Source organism: Euprymna scolopes, chromosome 2 (genome assembly GCF_053919585.1).
Source record: "Euprymna scolopes isolate OS-2025 chromosome 2, ASM5391958v1, whole genome shotgun sequence".
Classification (NCBI taxonomy): Eukaryota; Metazoa; Mollusca; class Cephalopoda; order Sepiida; family Sepiolidae; genus Euprymna; species Euprymna scolopes.
Genome location: NC_136483.1, coordinates 58,112,152 through 58,124,477, shown reverse-complemented (window position 1 = coordinate 58,124,477; position 12,326 = coordinate 58,112,152). Strand labels below are relative to the sequence as shown.

The 12,326-nt window shown below is 31.5% G+C and overlaps 1 protein-coding gene and 1 pseudogene across 2 annotated transcripts in view; both read left to right on the top strand.

Annotated features, from left to right (window-relative positions):
• Nucleotides 1-12,326, top strand: part of LOC145291508 (uncharacterized) — a 783,169-nt gene that overhangs the window by 698,546 nt on the left and 72,297 nt on the right. For both annotated transcript variants that reach the window (XM_080137475.1, XM_080137464.1), the window contains exon 9: nt 3,469-3,611. In XM_080137475.1, the coding sequence (XP_079993601.1) occupies nt 3,469-3,611 (143 nt within the window). The remainder of the gene's footprint in view (nt 1-3,468; nt 3,612-12,326) is intronic.
• On the top strand, nt 7,305-7,428 carry LOC145243427 (U2 spliceosomal RNA; annotated as a pseudogene).

The following is a 12,326-nucleotide window of genomic DNA, read 5'->3' as shown; positions in this document are numbered from 1 at the left end:
CAAGCTAATTCTGATTATAAGAAAAATATTTATTTAATGAAAATTTTTTACAATGAAAATTCTTATATTTAAAACTTACATTATATGTATTACATATATTTTGAATACGTTAAAGCCTTAAATTAATTCTCGATTATTATCTTAGCATATTAGCTTTTGTCTGAGGTAGTTAATTATTGGTCGATTTAGCCACCTAGTCATCCAAATAAAAAGTATGACTCTAAAGTCCAGTTCCTCTTTTCTTTTTTGTGTGACCGTTCGGGTAGCAACATCTTTCTTTTCTGCAATGACAACATTCGTCTGTCTATTTCACCTATTTCATTAAGACCAGTTTTGCAGCATATATTTAGTCATCCCCTGACCATCAAACTGGTCCTTTGGAAGTTTTGACAGATATCACTTGTAAATACAAATAAATTCTGTTATATTTTTATAAGTTAGTATTTTATTTTATTTTTTATTCATCCGTAAGAACAATAAAAGCAATATTTTTTTTACTTTACTAAAAGAAATCAAATTAATGGTAAAATTATAGAGAATTCAAGACATTTTAGTGTCTTGCATTTTATTGGGCAATAAATTGAGTTGACGCTTCAAATAAATATCTTCCAAATTCCAAATTTAAGACATTTATTAATTGTATAATATATTTATATGATGAAAGTGATTAAAATGTGTCTCTTTTTTATTCATGATTGTAGAACATTTGCATGGCATTTTGTGTTGGACCTGATAGAGAGTTTTAGTGAAAAGTTATTTTTGTGCGTTTGTTTGTTCTTCAAGAAGGAAAAATCTAAGGTTGAATTCAAAAAATATCTTGGAAGAAAGAAATGTAATTTTCAAACAGATAAAAGAAAATGTTTTCAACAACATATTGACAGATCAGATTAAAAACATGATGGCAAATCTCAATTACGCTCATACCACCACTCTAAAATATTTGCCATTGTTTTTCTTATTTAATTCTTTGGAATAATGTCGATAGCGTACCAACTTTTTTTAGATTTCCTTTTAACTGTTTGAAAAGATGCTTAAATTTTTAATAGGGTGGATCCATTTGGTTATGTAAGTTTAACGTACAATCTATCTCTCTATCTATCTCATGCATATACATAGGGATCACTTTTCAATAATAAAGCTCAGTAATTAGAATATTAAATAAGTTTTTCAATAAAAAATAGTATTAAATTCAAAAGAGGAAATCTTTGTTTTTCTCTTTGCGGTTTTCTTTATTTATTTTCCTCTCTATGGACTAAATTAACCGTTTAGTGTCTACAAAAAAGTAACGAAATATATAGGATTTTGTTTCCGATAATAAATTGTTTACTAAAAATTGAACAAATTATTAATACAATATTAACACATCAAATATTCAAACAAGGAATAAAAATCTAGAATAAAATATACTTAAACCGTAACCCATAGATTTTCAAAGATAAGCATTTTTTTTTATTTTTTCAAAGTTATGCTCACCAGTATTACAATATTTACTTATTTTTATCCTCTCATGAAAAAAGCTTATTTTTGAAAACCTATATGTTAAGGATTTAGATTTTTTATTTTTTATTTTTTATTTTTAATCTTTGTTTGAATATTTAATAGATTAATATTAATATTTATTTTCTTCATGAATTTTCTTGCTTTTTAACTGTTCATATATAATATATATATATATACACGTTTTATTTTTTATTACCGTATCTTTCTGTTAAGTTACATTATTGTTTCGGCTACACGGCCGTTTTTTTTTTTTTTTTTTTTTGCCGTCTGTAGCGTCCTCAGACTTTTACAGAAAAAACCTTTTTACGTTTTATTTTTTATTACCGTATCTTTCTGCTAAGTTACATTATTGTTTCGGCTACACGGCCGTTTTTTTGGTCGTCTGTAGCGTCCTCAGATTTTTACAGAAAAATCTTTTTCTGTAAAAGTCTGAGGACGCAAAAAAACGGCCGTGTAGCCGAAACAATAATGTAACTTAGCAGAAAGATACGGTAATAAAAAATAAAACGCATATTTGCTCTACAACAGTATTGAGCACTTTCTTCAGTTTTTATTAATTACCATCTCCACTATATACATATATATATATATATATATATATATAGTCTTTGAAGTTTTTAACATTTGAAACCACACAAAAAATTATTTTTTATCATTCATCAAAAAAAAAAAAAAAAAAAAAAAAACCATCTAGTCAGTAAGTCATTTAATCACCTGCAATCACTGCATCAACTCTCAAATTTACTATAATACCAATTTTTATATTTTTTAAGGGATCATCAGTTGTTTACCATGAAACACTGTTTCGGGGATTTAATATATATATATATACAGGATGACCCCCCAAAAACGGGCTCCAACTCTAATTAGGCCCCGTTTCTTAGTGTTTTGTCCGAATGAAACGAAACTTTGGTCATAACTAGTTTATTATATTTAAAACATCACATCAAAATACTAGGGTCTTTGGCATTTTTTCTCCGTTCTACAGCATATGTTCTAGATGGCCTCCATTTATCTTTTGTTTTTGTTTTTTGGTCACCCTGATATATATATATATAGAGAGAGAGAGAGTTGATGCAGTGATTGCAGGTGATTACTGACTAGATGGTTTTCTAACGAATGATAAAAAATATTTTTTGTATAGTTTTAAAGGTTAAAATCTTCAAAGACTATATATATATATATATATATATATATATATATATACTTCAAGATAATGAAATGAATTAGATAACAGATTAGAGAATCGAGTAGTTTCAAATCTTCCAAAATATTATTGGAAGGTAATATTTATATAAGACAATCTCAGCCAAATAAAAATTACTCAATATACTAGATAGAGCAAATACAATTAGATTTTATATATTTAAATTTCATTTAGAAAGAATTAATTTTCAAAATAAAGATTTATTGTTTGAAACAAAGAATACAATGTTCAAAATAATTTCCTTAATCCATGGATTTTCAATGTAAGTACATCTCTTCAGAAAAAAATCATTAGCAAAATATTAATACTGGTTTGAAAATTATTTTGCCAGTGATTTTCCTCTGAGGGATGTGCTTACATTGGAAATCCATGGATTAAGGAAATTATTTTAAACATTGTATTCTTTGTTTCAAACAATAACTTTTTACTTTGAAAGATAATTCTTTTTAAATGAAATTTAAATATATAAACTCTCTCTCTCTCTCTCTCTCTCTCTCTATATATATATATATATATATATATATATATATATATATATATATATATATATATGCTATTTTATCTAATGATTACAAGATAATCCAACCCTGTAATGCAAAATATGCAAATTATTTTGTAATTTTTTTATTATTAAAATAATCTCTAGAACATTACAAAACAAGATTATGATGAAATGAAAAGTTAATCATATGTAGAAATTGAACCAGGAAAACAACAGAATTGTTCTGATGTCTGTTATTTTTTGTCTTTTAAAACTACAGGTATGCAACAATCAATGGGGATTGGTTCAAGTCATAGTGGTCAGAACTCTTCAGGTATGAAATACCAAGACCAGCCTGGTGGGGACACATTCTCTGATTTTGTCTCCCTTGTGTGTCAGGAGGCACAAAATTCACAAAATCAGGTAAGAATTTCTTTTCCTTTTTCTCTTGCTTACCATCTCTACATCTGGTTTGGTAAAGAGTTTATAGTAGTAGAAGTTGTTTCTTTAAACTTCCCAGCAAGGCAGTATATATTTATATAGTTGAAAACAGTGTTTGCTTACAGCACCTAATAATTTCAAATGGTCACACATCTAAGTACCAACCAGGTTTAATGTCACTTAACTTTAGTAATCTAACAGGAACGAGTGCGTCAACCTGATTTTAGCCACAAACCAAATTTATAGAGAAGCAAGAGTTAAACAGTCACCAACTGCAATTCTGTTGACCCGACATTACTTAAGTTTAGTTGCAAGAAGAAATTTAAAGCAACAGGAAGTAATGCTAAATAAAGAGAAAAGAACACCTCTTATTTCAGTGTTTTACTCTTCTAAACTAGTTTACCTACCATTGATTGTCTTTTTTACCAATTCACTCACAACTGAGTGAATTCGTTTAGTAAGAGAGACAATAGATAATCCCTGTAAGTTGATATCCATTGCACAATCTCCAACTACACCTCTCATAAATGCACACTGCCTGAATCTAGTTCAAGACAATAGGAAACAATGTTAAAATAAGCAGAGGGCACATACAGTACCTGGTATTTCCAAATTGCCACCCATTTGGTACTGGCCAAGATCAATGTTGTTTAACTTCGGTGATCTAATATGAACTTGTATGTCAACATCATTATTCCGTATATAAAACAAACAAAAATAATATTTGGTTAAAAAATAAAATTCCCTTCAAATTCATGAAAATATGAATATTTCAAGACTTGCATTAAGAGTGATAAAATACTAGAGAATAAAGTATAGTAAAAAGTATACTAGAGATCCGACTGTACTAAGAATTCCTGTTGGTAAAAGAGTTGCAGGCTTTGCAAAAAAAAAAAGTAGGCATTAACTCTTGATATATCATCAATTAAATTCTGTCTGCCAATTCCATTTGTAAAACCCTCGAAAGATATTTCAAAAGACATTGACTCACTTTGCGATTAGCTGATGACTTTGGGAGCAAATGAGAGTCAAAACCATTCACTCGGTTTCCTCGCTTGAATGATTGGCTGAAACATATAAATCCCTTCCGCTTGTCATCCTCATTCTCGTATAGGCCGTTCTTACTAAAAATCATACAAGCCCACTCATCTTCCGTTTGCTTGTACTAAGGCATAATTCAAAACTTAAATCAAATACACCTTATACAGAAAGAGAGAGAGAGAGAGAGAGAGAGAGAGAGAGAGAGAGAGAGAGAGAGAGGGCATACTGAACTTGCTTAATGTTATTAATGGATGTGGAGATATAAATTTCGGCTGAAAGGTTTTTAGAGAGGAATTGGATCTGTGATCCAATAAATAAAAGATGTTGGCTTGAAATGGCAGACAAACATCGGGACGACTTAGTGAATAGAGAGAATAGCAAATATTTATTCACACCTACTTTTCTCGGTTCTTTGAAGAATTCCGATTCATAAAATCCTTATTAATATTTCAAGAGTCAGAGTGCCGTTCCTATTTGTGTCTACCGACATTTATGGCTTAATATATGAAGTAGATGCGACAGGATGAAGATTAATCTATCAAATGCTGGAGTACAACAACACGTGGACCAAGATGGAAGGAACAAGTAAATTGTGAGAAAAGTGTCAAAGCTTTCTCTACTGTCAAGAAAAAAAAGGTGGAAGAGGTGGGTAGGGCAGAGTTTCTAACTAAATAACAAAGAGAGGATTTTCAAAAAGAATTGCTGCTTCTTTGTTTAGTTGAAAATGAGACAAATTCTATTCTTGAGGTTGAGTTAAATCTTATCAGATATATTGAATGAAATCTCTTTGAATAAGACTTTATATATACCAATGAGTCAGCCTTTAGCAAGGTTAAAAAGCCACTCGAGAATAAGAATATTGAGGGGGGGTTTTCAGGTATATAATGAGACATCTTGAGACAATTTGAGACAACGAGTGAAATGGGCAGAATTTGATTATTTAAGCGAGCGGCTCTACAAATAATTTGTTAATAGTAGACTCAAAAACGAATGTGTTTTAGTCAGTTGGGAAGCAATGTCATGATAGTGTTCCACAGATGAGGAAATCTTAGAAACAAACTTTATTCATGAAAATTTAATTAATTTTGGTACACAGAGGAAAATAGTGAAATTATTTGCTGTGGTTATAGCTAGACGAGCGTTGTTTGAATATTTTATAAAGGGAGGTGGCAGATTAGAGCTTAATGAACCACCATGAAAATTACGATAGAATAGAGAATCCCCCAAACAAATGAGTTACCACTTATAAAGAACATTCATGCTTATTGGTTAATTAGTTTAAGAGTGAATCCTTTACATACAAATGTATAAACATATACACATACCTAACTTTATATAATTAAATATTTATTTTTAAATAATTATATATATATATATATATATATATATATATATATATATATATATATATATATATATATATGCTTCTTCGTTATTTGTATGCACAGGCCAATTACATAATTTACTGCTAAAGTACAATATCTATTATAAAGGATTAATTGAACATAGGTCACTTCTAACCCATAGCTGGAGAGAAGTCGCCGGTTTGTACCTTTCCTCGAACATATTCATCTGTAACACAGTAAAATCAAATAGGATTTAAACCCGGCATACACAATTCTATAGTCTGTGATGTTATCCATTAAGTTAATAACCCACCCATATTCCCCTACTCCGATTTTGTTTTGCCTTATATGTGTCAGCATTCACAAAAAAAGAAAAGAAATGTGGATCCCTTAAAACAACGAGTTCTGCAAAAACCAAAAGATAAGAAGAACTAGTGGTCATCATTATGATCATCAAATATCCCCACTTCCTAACACCCACACTGTTGTTTGCTTTTTCTTTGACACATTTTATTTTCAAAGAATTTTAAAAAGCACATTATTAGACATGGTGGATACAAACGTCTGCCAGTTCTGTTAACTTTCAAGATGGCTACCAGGGTAGATCCTCTCCTTTTTCGATGATGATGGTATGTAGTGCAGTTATGGATTTAGAGTCGGTTAGAGTCAATAATCTGTTTGTTTTGCCATAGGGAATTGTTTCCACACTAAAGATCAATATACTCATTCCAAAGCAGAGTTTATTGTTATTGAATCTACAAATTGAGTAATGTACAAAACACACAAAAAGAGGGGAAAGCTTACACCGGCCAATCTCCATTCACCCCTCCCCTAGACTAGTTCTGCCTCCTACCCTAGCCCCTACCTTACTAAAATTTAAGGTTATAAGGGAGAAGTGGCGTAGACAATTGAAACATGTATGTCTTACTTGAAACAGACAGAAAATGCAACAGTGATGAACACTGAGAATAGTAAAAAGAACGGGTTGGGTTTGAAAAAAGAGGGAGAGGTAATTATTCATCATCATCATCATCATCATCATCATCAATTTTGCTTTTCTAATTCAGTTTATTTATCGTTCTCAGAATGCATCTGCAATGTGATAGCTATATTTTATAGCTTTTATTAAGTACTCCAATCAGTTGTTTAATCATTAAGGTTTATTTTTAGTCGCGTGCAAGCGACTCTATAAGTCACTCCATCGGTCTGTCGGTAACACTTTTGTGCTTATTTTTTTTTGGTTAAGATCAAAGGTCTGTTGTTAATAGATGCTGTTCTTAGCTTTTTAAGTTTTTCTTGGCCTTTTGGCCAAGATCAAAGTGTAGTATCTGTCCGGCAGATACTGCAAGCAAAGACCATATGTGGGGGCAGCCCCACATATAAGACCTTGGTCAATGTAGGGGCAACCCTTCATACCAATTGTCACTATCCAGCTCCCCTACTCCCCGGAGAGTTGGTCCCCATTTCCCCTTCACTCCTCACATTAAGAATTGGCCTTGTGCTTATTTGCTCGGTGGGGGAGCAAATAAATACCCTTTTCTTGGCCTTTTGGACAAGATCAAAGTGTAGTATCTGTTCCGGCAGATACTGCAAGCTATGACTAGCAAAGACCAGATGTGGGGGCAACCCCACATGCCTGACCTTTAACCAGCTCCCATTTCCCGCCTCTCGGGAGCTGGTCCCCTTTTTCCCTTCCCCCTCCCTTCACTCCTCACATAAAAAATTGGCCTTGTGCCTAATTTGCTCGGTGGGGGAGCAAATAAATACCATCTGTTCTTACTACATGCTGTATTCATGTTTGTAACTTTTCCTTGCCCACATAGCTAAATAACGTTTCAAATTCCCTAAATCAAATAATGTAAAATGATCACTCACTTTACAGCCAGTCAGTCTCAAAGCCATTCAAGTCATTCTCCAGATCATTCAAGTTGTTTTTTAGGATTCCAGTTATTTTGTAAGCATTCAAGTCATTCTTAAGGTTATTCAATTCATCCTTAAGTTCATTAAAGTCATTCTAAGTCATTTACTTTTTATTTATTTAAGTCATTTCAGCCTATTTTTCGGTCATTTTAGTTTATCTTTAAGAATTTCATGTCAATCCTACATTCACGCATTCATTCATTACATGAGAGCACGCGACTAATGGCTATCGGCCTTGTTAATATTAGAAATGCTTAGTTATTAGTTAATCGTCCCATTTGGCTTAAGACTTAGAGTGTTCACTAATAAGCCTAACACTCAAAAAGTTGTACTTAACGCCGCCTTGATGAGCATTCAGCATTATAAGGTGGTGATCAAAAGTAAGTGGAGTCATCCTAGGAAAGGAGTGGTGCCTTCTCCTACATCTTATTGCTATAGCTAATGAAAAGGTAGCCTTCCAGTCACTCTAAACTATGATCGACCACTTCACTTTTTTTTTTTAGTTATGTAACCTGTAACCCAAGTAGCTCTCAGTATGAGAAAACTTCAAAATCTACATGGAAGCCTAATAAAACAAAAGATGGATTTAAAATTTAAGATGCATTCTAGGAAGGAAACAATGGTAGCTGTGAGAGAAATAGTAAGGTAGACTAAATTCTAAACTAATTCAGCTTTAACCGCCTAATCTTGAAGGATGGACGGTTTTCATGGTTATTTTAATTTAGTTGATTGTTGATAAAACATTCTTTTAGAAGAAAATTCAAAATGCAAAGTGAACACAGACTGGAGTAAGCGAAGATGATTATTTTTTCATCTAAACCAGACTTTTTATTCTGATATTTGACGACATCCAAGTTAAGAAAGCATTTGTTTCTATATATATATATTTTTTTTTTCATAGGCTGGTGTTTTGATATGCATCTCAAATGAAACCCGATGACAATGTTTTATGTCTCTACAGACCAAGCAAAATAATAATGGAGACTTTCAAACTAAAGATCACATGATTAAAAAAATGAATTATAATTTCAAATGAATTGAAAATTGTGTGTGTATATATATATATATATATAAAAGCAAGTATGATGATAAAATCAGTAAATATTTAAGGCCAAAACTTGTGACCCTTACCCTCAGGATGATGGAAACCACCACTACCATGATTGTCGTTGTTTGGGTTAAATGACTTACCAGCTTTCCCTGAATTTATGTCATATCTCGAACACTTCTCTTTTCCTTTGATAATTTTCTCTTGTTCAGCCAGGGGGTTCAGGTGATTTCTTCCGTTTTTCACCCGAGAGAGTCAGTGTGTCGTCATAATCAGACACTTCCCTTTGAACAGGACCATCTCTGGCAGATTATCAAAGATTTTTCAAAACCACCCAAAACTCTTGCCAAATACAATGAACGTGAAAGTTGTTAACATTGTTATTAAACAACAATGAAAAGATGGAAGATCCAAACACACACGTTTCATTACGTTTTGCTTTCTCTCTTTTCAAGATTCTCACAGAATTTCTATAATAACAATTGCGATTTCATCGATTGACTTCATTGGCATCTCACATTGACTCAAAATATTCACTGAGGTATTACAGGAAATGGATATATTAACGTTTTATCTTCAACTTGAAATAAATACTCAAACGTACTTAACTCAATTTCCAATTTTTCATAATTATGGCACCAGGTGTTTGCATTGGTGCAAGGAAACAAGGGATACAGAAGAAGCAGAACAAAAGGGGAAGGGACGATACGAAATTGTAAAGAACGGTAGTTTTCAATTTATCTTTGAACAACGTTTTGTATATTTGAAATTTGCATATTGAATCATCAATATTGTAACATGGTCGGGCCCCATTTTTTAGCTGGAGACCCTGTTACATAAGACTAAAAATGAAACGTTTATCTTTCTGTTGGAACATTCTCCAAGGAATTTTTATCGCTCATTTATTTTTGACATTTCAATGTTTTTTCACACTCTTCCATGTACCGGAGGAGGTGGGTGTTTTGAATCATCACACCCTAGTGAGATCAGACGTCGAAGACCTGTCTAAGTATTCAATTGCTTTTTTGTTTTTTTGTTTTATCTATTCAATTATTTGTTTTTCCGCATATGTAAAAAGTCTAAGAATCACTTTTGTATATATTTTCAAAAATCAGAATATTCTGTTTGCATTCCATTAATGCACTCTTCCTCAATTTCCAAATGCAGTTTTCGTTAAAATTAGTATTAGCAATTCCTACCCCAAGCCTCAAGAAGATATCTCATTACAAGTCCATGGGGCTATCTACTTTACCATTATCAAGAAAAAAAGACAAGAGATCCTTGTCTGTCTTATACAATTAAATGTGTATAAAAAACGGTTTATTGCCTAATTGTATTTTGATATACATACATGTAGATGTGTGTACTAATGCAGATAGGGTGATAGATAATTAAACTTGATCTTTTGTAGTGTAGATAGAGCTAATGAAACCAGAAATCAGTAAAGCCATCTCTCTCTCCCTTCCTCTCTCTCAATTGATCCATTTCATAATCGACAATCATTAATGACAATTAAAATCACCATAACAATATTATTATTCTTTTCCGTGGCTTTTCATTTGATCTACACACTAACCCCCCCCCCTCCCTTAACTTCAACAAACCATCCTACCAATTAGATCAACAATAATATATGCTATCTTTGCCAGTCTATGGTTTGCAAACAAAAGGAATTAAGAGAATTAAAGAGCAAAACAAAAATGGTTTCGGAGGGGGTGGAGAGAGAAAAGTGGAGGTAGGAAGTTAGGGATAGAAAGAGGAAGAGTTATATTTAAAGGATTAATATTTAATAAGTTAAAGAACTAATCCTTTTAAAACAAGAAAATGTGTAAAATTAAAAAATATAAATAGTAATTGTAATGATAACATGATTGTGCCTTTGTTTGTATGTACTTCATTACCTTCTCTGCCAATTTTATAAAAAGAGATCGGCTATTTACCAAAAATAAAATGCAAAATAAACATAATTACTACTTTTCTGATGGGGTTATGATTGCTAAAGATTATTATTTTATCTATTTTAAAATGAATTGTTCCAAAATTGAATATAATGAATAGAATTCTAGCGTTGCTGGTGACTTAAACAGTTTAAAAACATATTCTTTGCGTTGTTTTAGTATTGAATTTAAATATATCTAATTGTTATAATTTGAAATAAATAAAATAAATGACATATGCTTTAATTATTTAAGCCATTTTTTTTGCTGACAATTTAAATTATTTTTATGCAAGAAGAAAGGGGTATGTTTTTTTCTTGACGTTGCAAACCGTAGATATAATGTATAGTATCATTCTATTTTCGTATGCAGACATAACAATGGTGCAAAACTGTTCTGTTTGGAACAGGTATTCTTTCAGTATATTACTATTTTATTTAGTATTTACTTCAACAGTGCTCAATACGAAAACAGAGCTTATTAATAGTGTGAAAATATAATATCAACTTACCCGATTAGTTAATTAGCTAGATTAAACAATACTTAGATGTAAAAGCAATCACATGCCATTCATCTACACATTTAACCTGATGATTTCCTTCGAGAATGAAACATGAACATTTCTGTGTAACTTACTTGCCATAAATATATTTCTATATTACTATCATATATACTAGCAGGGAGACCTGACGTTGCCCGAAATTGAATGATGATCAACAAATGTTTCACACTCTCATATTTTTACTGCTATCGAAATCAGTGAAATTGTCCATTTTTTAATCAAATCAATTTATTGCATTGTTTGAGGACTCATCGCAATGCATAAAGAGAAAGCTTCACATACCTCCCTGCAGTGACTTAGTCCACAATACATTGTAGTCTACATTGCATTATAGAGAATCTAGTATTAATTTTATAAAATTATTTTTTATATATAATGGCTTGAATTAAAGTTTAAAATTAAAAAATCAAGTATCATGTTTCAATTGTACTTTAAATAGAAACATTCATTTTGAACGCGCCCCTGTCATATCAAAGAACCTACTGTTGATTTTGTATGTTGGGCTTTTCTGATTGTGTGTTAATAAAACTTCTAAAATGCACTTGTGATGTACGGCTGTATAAGGTGTTAACTTTGGTCAAAATCGTCTGTTCCTTCTTTCATCGGATTTTTTTTCGATTATCGATACTTATCAAAGACATTCCGATACAAAATTTATTTAAGAACATAGCCAGATACATAAAGTACATTTGTGTGAAATTTTATAAAACTCTGGCGAGCCGTTTGGGAGTCCATAGGGATTGAACGAACTCACATATAAACTCAAACTCTCAACAAGCCCCAAAAGCTGATTATTGCATATATATACTAACCTACCCATGTCCCGTTATTATCCGGGAACTC